The sequence below is a fragment of the Cimex lectularius genome, unplaced genomic scaffold (genome assembly GCF_000648675.2).
Source record: "Cimex lectularius strain Harlan isolate CLEC.00 unplaced genomic scaffold, Clec_2.1 scaffold225, whole genome shotgun sequence".
NCBI lineage: Eukaryota > Metazoa > Arthropoda > Insecta > Hemiptera > Cimicidae > Cimex > Cimex lectularius.
Window position 1 is genome coordinate 436,149 of NW_019392913.1, and position 20,502 is coordinate 456,650.

General features: G+C 36.3%; 1 protein-coding gene across 1 annotated transcript; it reads right to left on the minus strand.

Annotated features, from left to right (window-relative positions):
- Positions 1–12,770: 12,770 nt before the first annotated feature.
- On the minus strand, positions 12,771–14,312 carry LOC112127826. Its single transcript, XM_024229286.1, has one exon. It carries the CDS (start codon positions 14,232–14,234, stop codon positions 12,786–12,788), a length of 1,449 nt encoding a protein of 482 aa, XP_024085054.1. The 5' UTR covers positions 14,235–14,312; the 3' UTR covers positions 12,771–12,785.
- Positions 14,313–20,502: the final 6,190 nt, after the last annotated feature.

A 20,502-nucleotide genomic window follows, 5' to 3' on the forward strand; every position in this document is an offset into this window, starting at 1 on the left:
TTTTAAGTTATGTTAAGCTCTAAATTGAAATAAAATTATTTTCTATTCTTTAAAAATCCAGTTTTTAAATAATGAAAATAATCGCCAATAACTGCATTTCATTTTGCTGTTAGTTTAGATCGTTGTCTATACCAACATGTCTTTATTTCTTGTGTTATCAAAATATACATTTTTATTTTTCCAAGGATCGATTAGTCATTTTTATATCACTTCGGTGTCGCGCGTTGGCTGAACATGATATATAGAATATACTTAGAGGGGGGCCGAGTTTATCCGGTTGACCCTATCCCACACCCTTCAGGTGTGTTCGAGATCTCAATCAAATCGAAAGGCCCTGAATACCTTGAGTATATCCATTTGCTCTGAACACTTATTAATTTACCCAAAATTATAAAGATATGTATTTAGTTTGGACTGTGTCAATGTCTGCATAATCGCCAGTCTTGCGATTGGAAAAAATTTCGTTTTTATTTAATAGGAAAAATTTCAATTTAATTTATATTTTATTTATGGGTTTGCGTTCAATAAAATTATTTCAAGATCATTTTTATTTTATTTAAACTTTTTAACTGAACATAAATATTAAAAGGGTATTCACGATGTTTGTAATATGTTAACTCATGTTAACTCGAATACAGAAATATACGGTAAGATCGTGAACGCCCTCTTTTTTTCTTAGCATGTTAAACGTTAATCTTTCCTCAATGCTGTGCGTGGCGACTGGTAGACCAAAAATAAAGCTATAACGGTCCTTGGTTTTGAGATTTTGTAAATCTGTCTTCAATTGTCTATTGAGTCAATTATCGGTCTGTCTGGCTGACGGATACCTCGAGCTCTGCCAAGCGGCATGAGCAAACCGTTATCCTGTAATAAAGTATGTAAAATGGAAGATTTTAGGTACTACTGGTGTTTCTATGTTGGGTCTATTTTGTTGAGTTCAAAATACTATTTTGTGTAGAGGTAACGTACTGACACGTTTACCGCGTCGTCTATCTGTTCCGGAGTCTTGAGCAGTATGTTGAGTACTAGGGATTGGTCAAGTAATGTTTTAACAACAGCTATAAAATCCGTGGTTGACTGTCTTACTAAATTTCAGAATTTGTGTTGTTGGCCGACTCCAGATAAAACCATTGAAATTAAACACGTGTTACCAGGTTAATTTATTTAAATTGCTTGTGCAAAAGACAGAAAATCAATTAACCATATAGGCGCATTCAGTACGCCACGACAACTCAACTCTTAAAAAATAAATGCCAGTCTCTCTCTCTCTCTCTCTCTCTCAAAAAAACAAACTTTTTTTGGCCTTTTACATACTAGAAGAAGAAGAACAAGAAAAATAACTTTATTCTGGGACTGGTGTCCCCTAAGAATAATTTACATGAAATAAATAAAGGAAGTTCCTTCTATGAAGTTAAAAGTAAAAAAAAGATAAAAATCTTGGCACAATGTACACCAGTTAGGCAGGCCAGAAGAGAAAATTACGAGAATATTAAACAAAAATAACAAATGTTAACGTGAGGTCTCTGCTTGGAGGGAGAGGAGGTGATTATACAGGTGGGATTTAAAGGAGGAAAAGGAGGCAGCGTAACGAATAGAAAGAGGGATACATACTTGAGAAAGAGGAAGGGAGTTCCAGAGTTTAGGGGCTCGGTTCAGAAAGGATCTTTCGAAGGTTTGGGTTGTATGTTGGGGAAGGATAAGGTCGATTGGGGATGAGCGGGTCTTACGAGTGAGATGTGAGGAGTTGAATTGGAGGGATTGATGATGTAAGGAGGATGACGAGTGTGGATGGACTGGAAAAGAATGCAATACGGAAGTAGGGGAATAGCCAGGAAAGTTAGGAATACAAACCCGACACCCGGGATCCCCGTGGGGTGCCGTACACAAATCTTACGCAACAATTCATAATACGCTTCAATCGCGCGTTCTCCCCCTCCGAGAGACCACCGTATGCCAAACTGCTATAATCGAAGAAGGGAAGTATAAGGTAAGATACAAGGAGTTTGCGGGTGGAGAAAGGTAAGAGAAGCCAGGACCGAAGAAACAGGCTGAGGGAGGCAGTGGAATGGCGGGAAATTTGGGAAATGTGATAATGCCAGGAAAGGTTTTGGCCAAAGACTATTCCTAGGTTTTTAACCGAAGAGCAGAAGGGGATGAGATGGTTATTTAGCACGAGAGGTGGGATACTGGGGAGGGAATTAAGGAGTTTCCTGGACCCGATAATTATGGCGGTGGATTTGGACGGATTGAGGACTAGGGAATTTTTATGAGCCCATTCGTTGATGGAGTTTAGGTCTTTTTGGATCTTGAGAATGGCCGAGTGAAGATCGGAAGTGTGAAAGGATATTTGGGAGTCATCGGCATATAGGTGATAGTTACAGGACTGTATGGANATATATATGTATATATAATATACATACTAGGGGTATTTACGATGTTTGTAAGATGTTAACTCGTGTTAACTCGAATGGAGAAAAGCCCAATAAGACCGTGAACGTCCTTCTTTTCTTGGCATGTTAAACGTTAATCTTTCCTCAATGCTGTGCGTGGCGACTGGTGGAACCAAAAATAAAACTATAACAGTCATTGTTGCTTGTTGTCGGTTGTTTTGGTTTTCTTGTGTGTTAAGATGCCAGAAATTAATAAAAAAGTAAAGTTAATCAACTCTTTCATTCAAAATAATATCTATGCACTCGAAAAGTACTAACAAATGGCAATTCCAGCTTTTGTACTTTACCGACAGGACTCCAGAATCACCCACCCGGCTGTTGTACAGCTGCTACACGGCTGGGTGTAGTCAAAGCTAGTTCATTTCAGCACGAAACCCGTAGGATCCCAAAACCGTCAGATATTCTCCAATGTCTCGCACATTATTACCTATTGACATACCATGGTGGAGTAATCAATCATCCTTAATTCTCTACACTTTTTGAATAACTAATCTGCCTGTCGATTTGTACTCAAGATTTTGCAATCAGCCCTCTCACACTACACATTCACGCTAATGAACTCTCAGCACATGGTACAAACCAAAAACTGTTATTACTATATACAATAAAAACTACCCTGTTTCCTCCAAGAATCGGAACAGGTGACCCAGATACTCGCTCCACCGAGATACAAAATACAGCTGGAAATTCATGGCTGCCATGTTGGTTACCTACGCTCTAACGGATAGCAAAGTGACTACATTTTCGACCTAACATCTAACATTCGCCCTGGCCTGTTAGATCGAGCAATGTTAACTAGCCGATTTTTACAAGTCTACGTCACCATTTTTATGGATCTAACACGACGTAACAGAGTTAACCGGGTTAACACAAAGATTGTGAATATCCCTTAAGTATTTTAGTGTTTCACTCATTTTAGGATAATAAAATTCGAGTCTACTTGAAGGTAAGATCCATTTTTTCTGAATGCTGAAATTTAATCAGCGGACGTGATAGCCGAGTGGTTAGGGCAACCGCGGTCCTTCCATTCTCACTGACTCTTCTGGAATTTAGGACTCATATCTTCCCCCCCCCCCCAAAAAAAAAAAAATGTTTATTGTTCATCGATGGCTAATATGGAAAAATATAAGGCCATAAAAAAAGCATAGCTTCAACTATGCTTTGAAAGTTGAGATGTAGCATATTGAACATACCAATATGACTAATTGATTTTCGGTGTTTTGCACAAGTATCATTTAATAAATTCAGCTGATAAAACCTGTCTTATTTCAATGGTCTTTATCTGAAGAAAGAAGCAAACTTGTCCCCAACAGTACAAATTCTGAAATTTAGTGAGACAGTTAACCACGGGTTTTATAGTTGTCAGTAAAACACCTAGTATATACACTGTTCTGATAAAATGAAACAAACTACTCTTATGGTTTTTATGCAAAAATATTCCCGAGGTTTGCTGTACATTGCTTTACTAGTCAGGAAAAAACAAGGCTGGAAAGAGCATTTGACAGAAAGTCTTATATCACAGCGAAAAAATTCCGATAAAAGTGTAACCTGCTGACACAATATTTTATTTTTAAATTGCTTCTCAATAGAGGAGAAAGTAAACGTTGTGGTATGTGGCAGAAATGAAGATAAATGACAATGTGGCTTAATTGGCAGAACTTCGTTATATTTTACAAATGGCCGTCTCATTTTCATTTATATCGTTTTCAGATACATTTTCCAGGAATGTGACTCTCCTTATAAATAGTTATTGAAAAATTAATTGGATGAGCTTCTTCCTATCCGAGTTGGTTTAATTATGCATCGGATCGTCGATAAGTTTCGCCCTGCCGACGGCGTACTTCATCAGGGGCTCCCGAGCAGGTGTCGCGATAGTGGAAGTAAATCACGGCCAATGCTGATTTATGCAAATGCACGGAGGGACGCGCTGCATAGGTCACAAGATGATTCGTTGGCCGAGGGCGTGTGCCTTGCGATAGGATCGTCATAGTCTCGCAACTGCAGGCGTTAATTAGATATTCAACCGAGGAATGGTAAAAACTGATCGTTAGGAACATAACGAAATAAAGTTACGTAGTTAAGAGGACCTTTATAAGGTAGTAGATAGCAAAATAGTTGATGCAGTTGGCTATGAAACGGGATCCAGATCTATGAAAAACTGGAACAGGGATCTCAAGTCCATCCTTGCAATGTTGGCGGTTTTAATTTTACGATCTGACCGATAGTCGCGGGTTATGGGTCGATTGGCCGTTATAAACGTTAAATCCATTTAAACTATTGCCAACTGATCCATTGGCAACACATTCTAGAACATTTAAAAAACACTGAGAAAGAAAAGTTGAAAACTGGTTTCAGATGACATATTTCCACGCAGAGGAACTTTCGAAAAAAATATTTGATATGTGGACATCAAAAAGTAACGGTTACAATGTAAAGAAGGAAGTCATTGGATAAATCGCCTCTACTGCATACAAATTATTATAGTTACATAATAGTGATCCAATTTAGCAAGAAACATCATCTTATCTTTTCTTTATTGATTTATTAAAAGAAAAAAATCTTTTTAAAATGTCAATATCAAAAACCGCTCATATTAGAATACGACGTCTTGTTTTAAAATCTTTGAATAAATCGACTTCAAATTCATTTTTAACATTCCAATTATGTTACAATGGCGCTACATTTTCAAATTGTCGTGTAATCAGGATTCGATTGTCAGCGACTTATGAAGTGGTTACGGGAGACTGTTATTGAAGTAATTACTTCTTTTAATTATTAAATTAATCCTTATTTGCTTAGTGGTCATAATGGATCGTATAAATTATTCCATTTAATTATTCTTTTATCTATGATTTTTGGCTGAGATGAAAAATTAGTGTCACGAGCGGTTGTAGGCTGGGATGAGAAGTTGGTGTCCGAAAGGATCGAAGTAGCTCAAGTGGTTAGTTAGAACAGCGGCGTATTGAGTCAAAGATCGTGGGTTCGAATCCCGCTCATGACACTAGCTTTTTATCTCAACCAAAAACCGCAGATGAAAAGAATGATTAATTGAAATTTATCACATTCTTCGATAGGGAGGAAATCATAGGGGTATTGGGGCGATAGGCGAGGATCACCTTGTTAAAAGATACTTTTACTCTCAGTTTTAAGAACTATCTTTTACAAAAATGAATGGACATATTCACCGCACCTACATCATTTAGAGGATTGTCGCAAAGGGTTCTGGATGAAAAGGGTTAGGAAAGGCTCCAGGGTTTCATAGCTACGTTTAAGCCGGGAACACACTTACCCGATGCTACGCCATGCGACGCTACCCTATGCTACCCGACGCCTTCCCACGTTTTTGTAGAGTGTGCACATCTACTCAACGTCAAGCGCACGCCACGTACAGTCCACAGTGTTTATCACAATAATCACTATCACAATCGCAACGCTTCTTTTGTTTTTGATGCATTATTTTGAGCATGAAATAAATTGTTAGTTAAATTTAATAGTATTAAGTAAAGTTATTCCGGGGTTTTGATAAATTTTCTGCCTAACCATCATAATTAAATAATTTTTATAAAAACTCATGAATTTTTGATCTCGTTTAATTTGAGTGATATTAAAATAAGAATGTTTTAATTAATATAACGACAAAATTACATATACATAGTTTGAAATAAACTACAAAAAATATGAGTGTCCTGTTCTGACGCCACCCGACGAAAATTGTTTAATTGTATGAGCAAAACCATGTAATAAATTGTTAGTTAAATTCATTCTATCAATAAATCGTAGTATTCCGGTGTGTTGATAAATTTGCTTCCTAACCATCATAATTAAATAATTTTTATAAAAACTTATGAATTGTTGATCTCGGTTAATTTGGCTTATATTAAAATAAGTACGTTGTAATTAATATAACTACAATATACACGTAGTTTTAATATAAATATTTTGTCCGTTTTTTTGTCTTCGACTGTACTCGAAGCGACCCGACGAAAATCTGGACAGTGAGGATCGCAGAGCGTAGAGTAGGTTAGCGTTGCGTAGCTTCGGGTAGATGTGCACGGGGTTTACAATCTCATGAAAAATGGACTTTGGATTTGCGTTGGGTAGCATCGGGTAGCGTCGCATGGCGTTGCATCGGGTGTGTTCCCGGCTTTAATCGACTCCTTACAGTTTATAGGACAAAGGGATTTTAAGGTCTGTGTAAGGTTCGATACGAAAAGATAGCTTGGGAAATGGTTCAACGCATTTTGGACTGTTGTGATTGGATTCTTTGTAGTTAGGACGAACCACCGGTTCGATTTCTTATACTCAGACAGCTTATGTACTAATAAGTAAATGAAGCGTTCGTTTTGTAATGAGAGATTCGATCTGTTGTCATGTTTCGAGAAGTTCATTTTGACTATTTTTGGTCTAGCAAAGAGTTCAAGTATGCATTTTGTAAACAGTCAAATAGCGGAGAAGAGATAATACGGCGAAAGGAGGAGGTTATTTTTTAGTCCATTACTTGAACCATGCTTCCAAACAGGAGAGACCATCCTGGACGTTCCTGAAATCCAGTCGTGTTTGGGTCAGTCCGCTAAAAGGATGGTGGTATCGTCTGCGTATGTGACTAGAACTGACAAGAAACGAGTAGTAAAGAAAATAAAAAAAAAGGAAACGTCAGTGAACCGGGTCGTCCGAGATGCTCTTGCGCTAGGTAGCCACAATAGAGTCCAAAGGCAGAAGAACGATCATCTTATCCGCCTCAGAATACGCCGTTTATACACGGATACTTACTTTTGGACCTAAGTCTGCAAAGCTTGGTTTATTGCTGAAATAAAATCACTTATAACAAAATAAATTATTTGGAAAAATTAAAGTCAAATCCTGGTATATCTAATCTTATATCACGATAAAACAACTCGATAAAATTGATTACAAAAAAAGCAAATAAACAAAATACTATCATAATATCATTCTCAAAGCCAATAGTCAATCAAGAACTACTTGGAGATCAATAATATTTGTCCTAAGAATTCTAAACTAAGCATCAACACATCAATTTTGAAATATTTCTCCCTTGAAACTCGTTAATGATTTTGCTCATAATTTTGATAAAATAGTAAAAGAGGTCATTCAACCTATTACCAAAACCTAAAAAATCTCTATCGTTGACAACTTCATCTCAATCGTAAACAAATTCATTCCACATAACCTTAGCAAGCCCCTGGGATATTGAGAATTATATGCGTGTCATTGAACCCAAACAATCTTCAGGATTCGATAATATCAGAGCTGTGGATATCAAAAACAATGCCGCACACGTATCTACAATCATTTCTCAGCTAAACAACTCAATAAAATAATACGGGAATTTACCCACACATGGAAAATATTTGGTAATAAGAACTACCTATAAGAAAAGACATACAACTACGATGTACAACTACAGGACAATTTCAAATCTTTCCGTAGTTAATAGAAAAATACATAAAGTAAAAATGACAAAATTTCCAGTTAACAAATATTTTCAAGACCTATGTCAATATGATTTTCAAAAAGGAAAAGGCACGGAAACGTTGCCATTGGATTTTTGTGATTACTTAAATGGCCAACTAGATCAAAACTACTTTAGTGTAGGTATCGTGGATTATACTAAGACATTTATTTCTATTGACCATTTTCAGTTGTTGGAATGCTTGAAAAAGTTTAATTTCAGTGACCAAAAGGCCATTAACATTTTTCAGCGTATAAGAATTTCTCCCTTACGTCAATCGTGCTCGAATTTAGAAGTGAATCATTGGATAATCGTTCCGATTTTTGAAAGAAACCAATTTTTGTTGTTGTTAATTTTATTATCGTATAAAAAATTTGGTGGTAGATGTTTTACTGTTTCGTGAAAACGCATTTATAAACGTGCATATATGTGATGTAGTCGCGTAGGTTTTGATATTAGGCCAGTGCCTCACATCTTCACATCATTCTGTAAAAAAGAATTAATGTAGGTTTTGTCGACAGGTCTGTGAACATAGTAACTTATGACTTGGTTTTCTATATGCGACCTTAACCTTCCTTTAATTTAGGATATTCAAATCTGCAATCACTGTCATGATTTAATATTTTTCTTTCATCGTTGGGTGTATATAATGAAACACATTGAAGGAAAAAAGTCGATAGATCACAGGCCGTCGAAGGAAATGAAAAAGTTGATAGATACTGCATACACTAAAACAACGCTATTTCCTTGAAAAACCTTAACAGGGGATCCAATTACTTGCTTTCATTCTCAAGAACCATTCTCATACCGGGTAGCATTCGTTCTCTGTATGTTGCCAAGGAATGACAAATTTCAATTAATTGGGAGACATAACAACATTTCTATACATGGCTGACATAATCGCGGGCTTTTGCTCAAAATGTCCTTGTGTCAACCTTGCATGGCCTAATCTTAGTCGGGTGAGTATGATCTTTTTTGTTCTATTCATTCATCCGAGGGCAACCTATCGACCGAGATCTTGATACGTAAAAGTTTCTGAGCCTCTCAATGAATAAATCAAGAAATATTAATTGGTGATGATTGCCAACCTGTTTAATTGTTCGTGGAATAGCTAAAAAATTACTTTCCTGAAGAAGACGTGAAGATAAGCCTGGGAGTAGACGGATCCAAAATTTGATCCGGTGTCGATCAGTTCAAAATATTATATACACAGAGTGTACCAATTTCTATAGACCACCTATTTAATTTGGAAACGATTAACTTTAGCAAAAAAATGGTCTTATACAAATCCAAAGTTAATTTTGGCTAGGAATAGTGTGGTGGTAACAGATTTAACATAACTTTTTCATCTAGCTGGGAAATGACACTAACTTTGTTATTTTATGTGTGGTGATTAGTGACCGTTAATCGATAATTATTCAGAAATCCTGAGATGCGGTCTGGTGTGATGTAGGTTTCAGAAAAACATTTTCTTTATCGTGCCAACGTTTCGATCTTTATTGAGCTCTGAAGATGATCTCAATAAAGATGGAAACGTTGGCACGATAAAGAAAATGTTTTTCTGAAACCTACATCACACCAGAGCGCATCTCAGGATTTCTGAATAATTTTGTTATTTTAAATAAGATGCCATATTTTTATTGTACAATTCGATTTTAGAGCTCATTTAATGCTACTTTTTTTGAAAAGAAAATATTGATAGGATCAAACATTTCTGAGTATGCCGGACTTTTTTGCAAGAAAGAAATATGTTCTCACTTATTTTGACCGTGTTATGGTTATTGTATTTTTTTTCTTAAGTTCGCAACAACAGAGGTCGTATAAACCCTCACGGGATGCCGATGTTTTTGAAAAAAAGCCCATTTATAAGTATGTCGGGTTCGAATGCAGGGCCGCTGGTTTCGAACCCGGGACCTTTACCTTACAGTGATGAGTGCCGTGTCAACGCCTAAACACCCGAAAACGAAATAGCACGAAAATCCTCACCTTTCAATTAGAAAGAGATCGTCATTCTCGGTATATCGACTCAGTCGGTCTGGCGAATATTGGAATTAAATAATTTTGATGTGTATCGTGCCCATAGCTCACAAGACATACGCGAGGGAGGTCCAGGTCTTCCGACAGAAATAACTATCCTATCAAATTTTTCCTTTCAGAAAAAGTGGCCTAAAATAAGCACATAAATCGAATTGTGCAATAAAAATGTGGGCTTCTCGTTTAAAAGAACAAAGTTAATGTTATTTCCGAGTTAGATAGTTAGATGTAAAAGTTAAATAAAATCTGTTACCACCACGCGATTCCTAGTCAAAATTAACTTGTGGGTGTGTGCATAAAATACCGACATTTGTTTTCATATTAAAAGAAATTATGTGTGTAAATTAATACCTTAAAACAAATTTTAATATTTAAGTTTCAAAAAACCTGGCTAATTTTGTAAAATTAAATTTTTATTATGGTTGTTGTATTTTCTAAATGCCAATAAGTACAGACGCCGACATACGTTAAATGGTTTGATTGTGCATTGATTTGACATGAAGTGCTTGTAGTTAGGCAACAGATCCGAAATCAAAACTAATAGGACTGTCAGGTATTGAGATATATAACATGGAAATCTAGACACGCTAATACCTAATCGAGTGCCGCGAGTGGATTATTATGCTAAGATAATGTCATTATTTTTATGAATATAGCAGAATTTCTTATGTAAATTAAGGCGAACCAGTTACGGCACTGCGTAAATCCTATCGACGTCGTTTAATTTATGACTTTAAAAACTTTTCTTAGGCGAGAAAAGAAAGCCGGGGAGGGACACTGGGCATCTGCGGGAATGTAAATCAAAAGACTTTTGAAACCTCCCGAGAACAATTTACAGCGGAGGAGGATAACAGAGGAAAACGGATTTCGCTGAAATCTCCGTATGAGGCATTACCGAGCGATATATCACACTGGTTTACCGGACACCTATAAATACATGGGTAATCCTCTTAGCTGAGACAGTCGCTAGCGAGAATTATTGTGTATGTCCGAGTGAATTACGCCCAAAGAACTTAACTACAGAAGAACACAAGGGCTGAAAACATTCAACTGTTAATTACACGATTGTGATAGTTCTCTAATGGAAGCCTGAAAGCAGGAAAAAAAGCGATAGAAAGCCATAGTGTTAAGTTTTTTAAATTCACACAAATTTATAGAAAAATTACATTTACAATGAGTGAGATTTAGTAGTGAATGTTAATTTATGGAGACCTAGTTTTACAATTGTTTTTATATCTCACTACTAGTCCCGCAAAGAACGACCTAAAAGATTGAGAAAATTTCATACGCAATGATCAATTGTATTCTTCAACGTGTCCGAAAAGATTTTTTTAAACTCAAAAAGTCAATAAACTATTTCTTTGAACACGGTATGTTGGGCAGAATAATATTACTGGCTAGGAAAAGTTGTATGATGGTTTATCTTCAGGCCATAAAAAAGTATATACAATATGATGGATGATTTCAAATCATTTGATGGCATCATATTCGTCATGTTCGAATGAATTTTGGAATTCAGCCTAAAACATCAAGCAGGGCACTCAGTTTTCTTAACAATGTACAGGACAATATAACGTAGTGTTTGAAGCACTTAAAAATAATTCAGACATTGATTCGACGGTCGGAGTTTTGAAATAGTATAGACAGGGCTAGATTTTTTAGAAACATGGCACCCATCAACGTTTTCAATTTATATTTTTTAACTAACTTGAATCGAGTTTTTATTAGAAATAATGATTAATATTAAATAACATATGCAGGGCATTACACTGAAATTACGTATGTATATTAATTATTTAAAGTAGAGTTTATCAATCGTATTGGATCTTCTTGAGGTCATTTTACAGGTGAATAAAGAACATCATTATTGGGTTTCACCAAGCTTTCGGCGAATATTCCGCCATCATCAGGACTTAATTTATTAAAAAACCAAAATTTACATGAACAGAGTTACATAACACATCTATATTACATTACAAAAATACAATTACGTACTTAACCCAGTTGTTAGGAAAATTAAATTTATTGCACATGTTTGTTGTATTTTTGAAGTGAAGGTGAAAATGAATCTATATACTAAAAAACAAAAACAAAAAAAACACTAAATCTCAGATATTTCTGTATCACAGATACGTTATATATATACAACTTTCGAATCCTTGTACATAGTTGTAGCTAGTTAAATTATAATTTTAAGTTTTTTTTTTTTTTTNGCAATATTGGCTGACACCAGAGTGATATCTACTGCAGACTTCTTCCCTCTTAGTGGCGGTACTACTCTCGTCGCAGAGCCATCGTTGAGGAAAACAATGTTATTATTGTTTATGGCTTCTAAGAAATTCCTACCTTTAAGGTCAGACCATTCTGAGCCTAATGATATGTGATGGACATTAAAGTCTCCCGCGATAATAAAAGGAGGGGAAAATTGCTTGAGAAAGCGGTCCCATTCTCTTTCAGATAAGTTGTTAGTGGCGGAATTATATACTGAGACTATAGTAAGGATCGGAGTATTGTTTGATATGATTTTTGCTCCTACGGCCATGAGATCTTTCAAATTTTGTTTTATCTGTATAGGGATGAACTGAAATTTCTTTTTAATGATCAGGCCTACTCCTGCGTATGAGTTATCACGGTCAAGGCGTACAAAGTCGTAGTCCGAGAACTTGCAAATTCTTTCCGGATTGAGCCACGTTTCAGAAATAAAACCTATGTCGATATCCTGTAAATTTAGCACTTGCTCGAGATCCCCTTTTTTAGGTATTATAGAGCGTGCGTTCCACTGAAGGCATTTTAACGTAGTAATACTATTTGGGCAGATATGAGTGTTCATATTAGTCATATATAGCTGGATTTTTCTGCGGCACAACATCCGCGCATTTAAGTTGCGTAAGCAGTTGCTTAAAGAAAACAGCAATGTTGGAGACATCAGCGATGTATGGGGAGTTTTCTTCGGGAAGTTTGGTTCTCAAAGCTGAGACTACAGAATCTAGTTTTTGAACTTGCGATGATATGGACTCCAACACATAGTTATCTGAAACTGACTGTGTGCTTCGCCTAGCTTCCCTCGAGAATGGTGTGATATGTCTTTTGTCGTACGATCGCTTTTTAGACGGGGGTTCACAGGGTTGTTCATTGCCTGTCTCCTTGCCGATGTCTTGTCTATATGACGGGTTTGTCGAATCTGTGGGTGTAACCTTTACGGGTGGTATACTGGACTTAAATTTTCGGTGTATCGTTTTTTGGTGTGAGGGATTGCCTAAGTTGATGGTTTGGTTGCTTGTAGGCAATTCTGGGAAGTCCTCCAAATTCTGCAGAAGGTTGAACTTGTTTGACGTAGCGGTTGTAGAATACAGAGCGTTGGATTTTGCTTTGTTCTTGTTTTCTTCAACTAGTTTTTTGTAGACAGGGCAGTTTCTGTCATTCGATTTGTGTTTTCCCGAGCAGTGAGCGCAAAAGGGCTCTGTGCCTTCGCAGTCACTTTCCGGGTGGGATTGTCCGCAGTTAATGCACCTGTTCCGGCTTCTGCACTGATCTTTGGTATGGTTGTATCTGAGACAGTTAAAACACTGCCTAATGGGGGGTATGAACGCATCTACCCTACACCGCATGCCGAAGATATTAATAAATTCTGGGAGATGTTGCGAATCAAACGTTACTAGGCAGGTACTGAGTTGGAAAATCTTCATTTGGCCATTCTCATCCTGTGATTTTTTGGTGAATCTCCTAACACTTACTACAGGTATTGGAGATTTAATGCCTGCTATTAGTTCGTCTGTGGAAAAATCAGTCGAGACATTTCTTATAATCCCTCTTTTTTGTGTAAAAAAGGTGGAAATGTATGGGTAGAGGTTGTTAGCATTAAATAGTTCGTTAGAACAGAGAGCGTTTGCGGATTCATAATTGTCAGTTTCGATTTTTAGTCTATTTCGCCCTGAGACCGAAATGTTCTGTATGTGCTTAGATATTCTTGTGTTCGAGTTCCATATAATTTTTCCTAATTTCATAGGATGTATATTGCCGGCGTTTAAATCTATGCTTTCGACAAACACGTAGAAAGGTCCGGAGTCGGTAGGCTTGTACCTGTTTTTGTTTAGGGCGATAAGATAATCACGTCTACTGTACGATCTTGTTTCACCGTCTACGACTTTTGCTATGTCTTTGGTGGAGATGAATACTTTGTTGTATTGCTTAGGGAGATCCTCCCCCGCACGTTTGAGGGCATCTTTATTGCTTGTTCTAGATGTTTCGTCTATATCGGGAGGTTCTTCGTTACCCTCCATTACTGGTTGGAAGATGATATTAAATTATTTCAATAAATTGTACTTTTAATTAATACAACGAAACAATAACAATAACAAAAACGGAGTTGTTAAATATAATAGTCTCGTCGTTCTATGAATTAATTATAAGAAGCGAAAAACACTTCGCATGAAGTGACTTGTTTGTGTATCCGAGAGATAAGGCACTGATCCTTCCTCGTCGGTTGTCAAACAGCGACTGAATTAATTTTAATTAATTTTAAGTTAAAAAACAGTAAAAAAGTTGTATATATATAACGTATATGTGATAAAGAAATACATGTACCTGAGATTTAGTGTTAACTTATGAAAAAATGAAACCAAAGGATGACCGATGAGGGTCACTAGACTTTCAGCAAGACGGTTTTTGTTTTTTAGTATATAGATACATTTTCATCTTCACTTCAAAAAAACAACAAACATGAGCAATAAATTTAATTTTCCTAACAACTGGGTTAAGTACGTAATTTTATTTTTGTAATGTAATATAGATGTGTTATGTAACTCTGTTCATGTAAATTTTGGTTTTTTAATAAATTAGGCCCTGATGATTTAAATGTTAATTATTGAAATGAAATAATATATGTAGCAGTATATCGTAAATCAATAGAAATAACACATAACATGGGCCGAAGATGGAAAGATAGTATATATTTGGATATTATGTATATATGTATACCTGATATATCTTTTCGAACTATTTATCGCAAGAGTATAAACTTATTTTCCAGCTGTTTACGAAAAAAGTTTACAACTTCGAACTCGCTTCATCTACACAACAAACACAAAAGTTCTGGTGAAAAGATTGTTTATTGGTAAATACGCTAGTAACGTTATAGAGGAAAAACTATATCGATGTCAGGACAAGACTGCAGTTTTGTGTTCATCTTATATTTTTCTTTACACGTCCATAGTTACTTAATANCTCTCTCTCTCTCTCTCTCTCTCTCTCTCTGTATCTATCTATCTATCTATATCTCTAACACAATAAATTTTTTTATTTATTTCTTTCGTTTCTCTTTCCCTCTTTATCTCACTTTCTCTCGTTTCTTCTCTCTCTTTCTGACTATCTATAGTTTACAGTTCTATCTATCGATCTATCTCATAATTTTTTAATTTTTTATTTACGATTGATTCTATTAATTACGAAATATATAAATATACATAAATTTGCAAAAAAACCGATAATAAATTCCATATAATTTTAATAATTAATCATTAAAATGTAGCTATTAAAAGTCTGGACGTCTAAGAAAAAACGTAATTAGCCATTTATTTCTTTCGTTTCTCTTTCTCTCTTTATCTCACTTTCTCTCGTTTTTTCTCTCTCTTTCTGATTATCTATAGTTTATAGTTCTATCCATCGATCTATCTCATCATTTTTTAATTTCATTATTTACGATTGATTCTATTAATTACGAAATATATAAATATATATAAATTTGCAAAAAAAAAAACCGATAATAAATTCCATATAATTTTAATAATTAATCATTAAAATGTAGCTATTAAAAGTCTGGACGTCTAAGAAAAAATGTTATTAGCAGTTAGTTAGATAGTTTAGATTAAAGTTGCTTGAGTTTTGCTGTTTGTGAATATTTATAAACTTTTCGTAATGGTCATAGAACAAATAGAAAAAATAGTGATAATCAATCTGAAACATAATCTATAATGGTTTTGAGAAACATTTCAGCTCGAGTTAAATCAACCCTATGTTTATGTTGATTTGAATGGTCAAATCTTTAATTACTAAAATCCATATGTACGATGATTTTCAAAATTGTAGACAATTGGTATAAAAAGTCATGTTGGTGCAAAAGAATCTGGTAGGAGGTATTTAAAATAAGATGTTTGACAGTGAAACGAAAAAGAAAAAAACATGTATGATGAAGGACCTCGGGGGCTGAAAACATACACGGAAGTCATAAAGCATCGCCGGCCGATATCTCACTCCGTTAAAAACGGCCAGATTTCCATGTGCTAGGCCTATTTATTTATCCATTCCGGTTTCGAGCAACGGCCGGATTTATTCGTGCACAACACACCTCGATATTTCTAATTCCCACGCGTTAACGTAAATCACTCGAAGTATTAAAACGTTAAGATCCCAGTGGAGCATAGATTTTAGCGGAAGCTCGATCATAGCTGAGAAAAAAATCGCGATCGTCCAGCGAGGCAGTTCTGAAGGGAAAATTATTAATTTAAGGTTGTCGAGATTAATAAATAAAAGATAACACACTAATGCTCCGCCGGGATTAGTAACTGATGAGAAATCCTAATTTATAATAGCCATCCGCAAGGTACGAGAGTGAATTCATTATAAAAAGGAGTGGTAATCTTCAAATTTATCGCACCATCTCCTCACAGAATTATTGTCACGGAAATCAATTTGCCTTTTTCAGACAGTAGTATTTCATTTAGAATTTTTTCAGTGAAAACGGCATCATAGAATTGACGGAAATGCCATTTAAAAAAAAAAAAAATAATAATACGCCATTTTTCAAAATCGTGTAATCTATTATCTCAACAAATAGCTTACATAAAGATTAATTAATTAAGATTGAAAGAAGTTATTTGGTCAATCGGACCACGAACTCTAATGGATTTAATAAGTAAAATGAAGTATATCTTCACTAAAGCTCTCTGTGGTCATTTCATTTGTCGCCGATGATCGAATCCTGATTACATCCTGATTACACGACATTTGAAAAATGGCAAAAAGGAGGGAAAATTCGAAAGGTGGGTTGAGATGGGAAGTTGGCGTCCGATAGCTTAGAAGATTAAGTAATAATAATAATATGTTTTAGCGTCAGGAAAAATTTAAAAACGTCTTCCAAAACTGCACAAAAGTCTAAACTCAATGACGTTAGAACCTATACTAATGCAATCATTTCTTTCAATTAATTAATCTTTATGTAAGGTATTGGTTGAAATGAAAAAGTTAATGTCACGAGCGGGATTCGAACCCACGACCTTCAGGTAAATACGCCGCGGTTCTATTACTGGAGCTATCGAGAATTCCACAAATATTAGAATAGCTCAAGTGGTAGAGCAGCTGCGTATTTACCCGAAGGTCGTGTGTTCGAATCCCGCTCCTGACACTAACTTTTTCATTTCAACCAATACCTTACATAAAGATTAATCAATTGAAAGAATTTATTTGCTCAACCGGACCCCGAAATATAATAGATTTAATGTAATAATATTTTTTTATTTTTTCCCACCCCCCGTCGTACCACAGGGAGACGCCATACCGGCGGACCACGACCATGAATATTAATAATGAATCAATTAAGGATGTTTAAATTTACTTTAGTATCTTCTCCTAAACTTACCTTGGTGGAAAGTGTGACCAGGGGAAGGAAAGGATTTTTTAAAATTATCTATTCAAAATAAATAATTAATAAATATAAGAATAATAAATAACTAAACTAAATAAAATAAATATTATATATAAGGGAAGCGACAAATATACGAGAAGTAATCAATAAATAATAAATAAATAGCGAGTATGCAATATTTACAATGAATAAATAAGATAGATAGTGTTTTTTATGCCAGCATGTTAGTTTTCGACTTAAGTTTTTAAATAATTTGAAATTTTATTTATCGCAAACTAATTTATTTAAGTCTTCAGGCAAATTATTTTTAAGGGGTGATTTGAGCGGTTTTCTGTTATAAGGAGGACAATGTAACAGACTGTGATTTGTGTTATCATCGGTCGCACGGTTTGTGCACAGTGAATTGTCGTTTTTGTGGAATCGATAAAGATATTTTTTCTATGTAAGGTCTTGGTTAATAAAAAAAAGTCAGTGTCACGAGCGAGATTCGAACCTACGACCTTCAGCTAAATACGCCGCCTCTCTACATCCTAGTACGCACTGGGATTCTTTGAATCGATTCATGTTGCGGGGCAGAGTCAGGGCTGCGTAGATCCATTGTTTCGATGCAGCCCCGACTCTGCTCCGCGACAATAAACCGTGTCCAGACCAAGATTCAGTTCACATTCATCAGTACCTGCGAATGATCCCTTGCTCTATTTTGAATTGCATGTAGTGCATCCAATCGGAAGGGAATTAAAAATCGCCCTAAAAGATGATTGGCTCGACAAATATTTCACGGCGGGAATCAGCACGGGAAAAATCTTTTGGACACGTTGAGATTAAATGATGGCGCAGGGTTCAGAAATTTTTTAAGGATGTTCCCGACGTTTATACAAGCACTATCAAAATCTTCAATAAAACGCTCACTAGAACGTCAACTAAACAAATGAAACAAGAGCGCTTGTTCCGATTCACGTCCGCACTGGCAAATGTTGGGCAACATTGAGTCAAAGAATCCTATCGGAGGGAATTTAAGAGTCCGAAAATGCTAGCCCGCACCACACCAGATTCATCGCAACAATGAGCGCGGACTCAAGCTAGATGCAGCCAAGACGCTCCGGAGATTGAAAGAGTAGATTTAAAGAATCCCAGTGCGTACTTTCCACGTGAGATATCGTGACTTCGATCTTCTCGGAGACCAACTCTCCATGTCAACCTAAAACCGTTCATATTTTTTTTTGTCTTATCAAATTCGAACAGTTTTAGCTTGAGATGGAGAGTTGGTCTCCGAGAGGATCGAAGTCACGATAGCTCAAGTGGTAGAGTAGCGGCGTATTTAGCCGAAGTTCGTGTGTTCGAATCCCGCTCGTGTCAACGACTTTTTTATCTCAACCAATACCTTACATAGAAAGATTATTAATTGAAAGAAGTAACTTGGTCAATTGACCACTAAAACGCAAATGGATAAAAATTAAAGTATCCATGGACGCACTTTTCCGGGAACTAATACTGGGGAAAAACTCATGGGTTAATCTACCCTTGATCTATTGTCCCATCTTGTTTGTCATGTATCTCTATCCATTTGTCGGTGGAACGCAGCTGTTGTTTTCTTGGCGGCGAAGACTTTCACGTCTACAGAGGGACCACTGTTCGGAAGGTTTACCGCTTTTCCTTCTGTAAGCTTTCTGACCGTAATTTGTCCATGCATGAGGATGTGTATTGGCGGAGCCGACACTAGGGGCGCTGACACACGGAGCGGTTTGGACCGAAACGTTTACCGCTTCGGTTTTGCTAGGTTGTGACACATGCAGCGGTATCATGTTTGTTTTGGCCGAAGCGGTTTTGTTTTCTCTTAGTTTTTAAATGTATCCTATAGCAGTGCATATAAGTATTGAACGTCGCAAGGTGTTATTTTGCAGTTTGTATAACAAGTCCTGTTTAATAAATATATTGTTCTGTAACTGTATGTAACTTCATGTATTAGTTTACAGAGTTCCCATGGATGAAGAAATACTTCTGGTGTCTCTGTTGTACTGTCGTTGGAAGAAGAGAATGGAGAAAAAACACAGGAAAATGTGGGTTCATCCAATTGTCGAGAAGAGAAGCGAAAGAGGGCATTTTAAGAATTTGTTTTCAGAGATGAGGAAACTCCCTGAAGAATGTTTTAACTTTGCCAGGATGTAAATGGGCAGTTTTGACGAGTTACGTAGTAAAATAAAATGCCGCATTACAAATTTTTTTCTCCACGTCTATTTTTTGCATCTTAAAAGTAAATTAGAAGACTGACAAACAAACAACCCTTCAAGAAAGTGGGGTACGAAGAGCTCAAATAAACGCCACGTGTGTCAGGGCTGATGCAATACTTGGGTACCACTCACCGCCTGGCGTTTTCAGAACCGACGCGTTGGGTCTTCTCCGCCACCGACCGACTCGGTTTGAAATCAGACAGGCGGGTACGTCCGCTACGTTTGTCAGGTTATATGCAACAACAATGAACAACGCACCGACTCGATTTTTCTCACGATAAACGCTTCGGTCAAAACCGCTCCGTGTGTCATCGCCCTAGGACTTGTAGCGCATGGGAGGTAACAGTTTTATAAGCTTTCGTTGTTCTTAAAAGCGCTATGCGTTTTCCTTGTTCCAAAGCTGAACTATTTTTGGTGGTAAGCCGTTATCCCCAAGCTGAAACTCCGAACAGTGTTACTGGTGTGTACACTCTCTTCTACACTATCGAAAGGGCTTTTGGACTAAGGCCCCAAGTAGATTTGGCGTTCCTGCCCAGTTTCGAGAAGGTCATTTCTCTTATTTTGGACTCGCGATGGGACGTAATGTAATATGTGTTGTAAAAAATCACTATTTTATTTCATGGCAAACTAAATAAAGGGTTATTTTTTGGACATTATTGGGTTATTTGCAAAATTAATGAA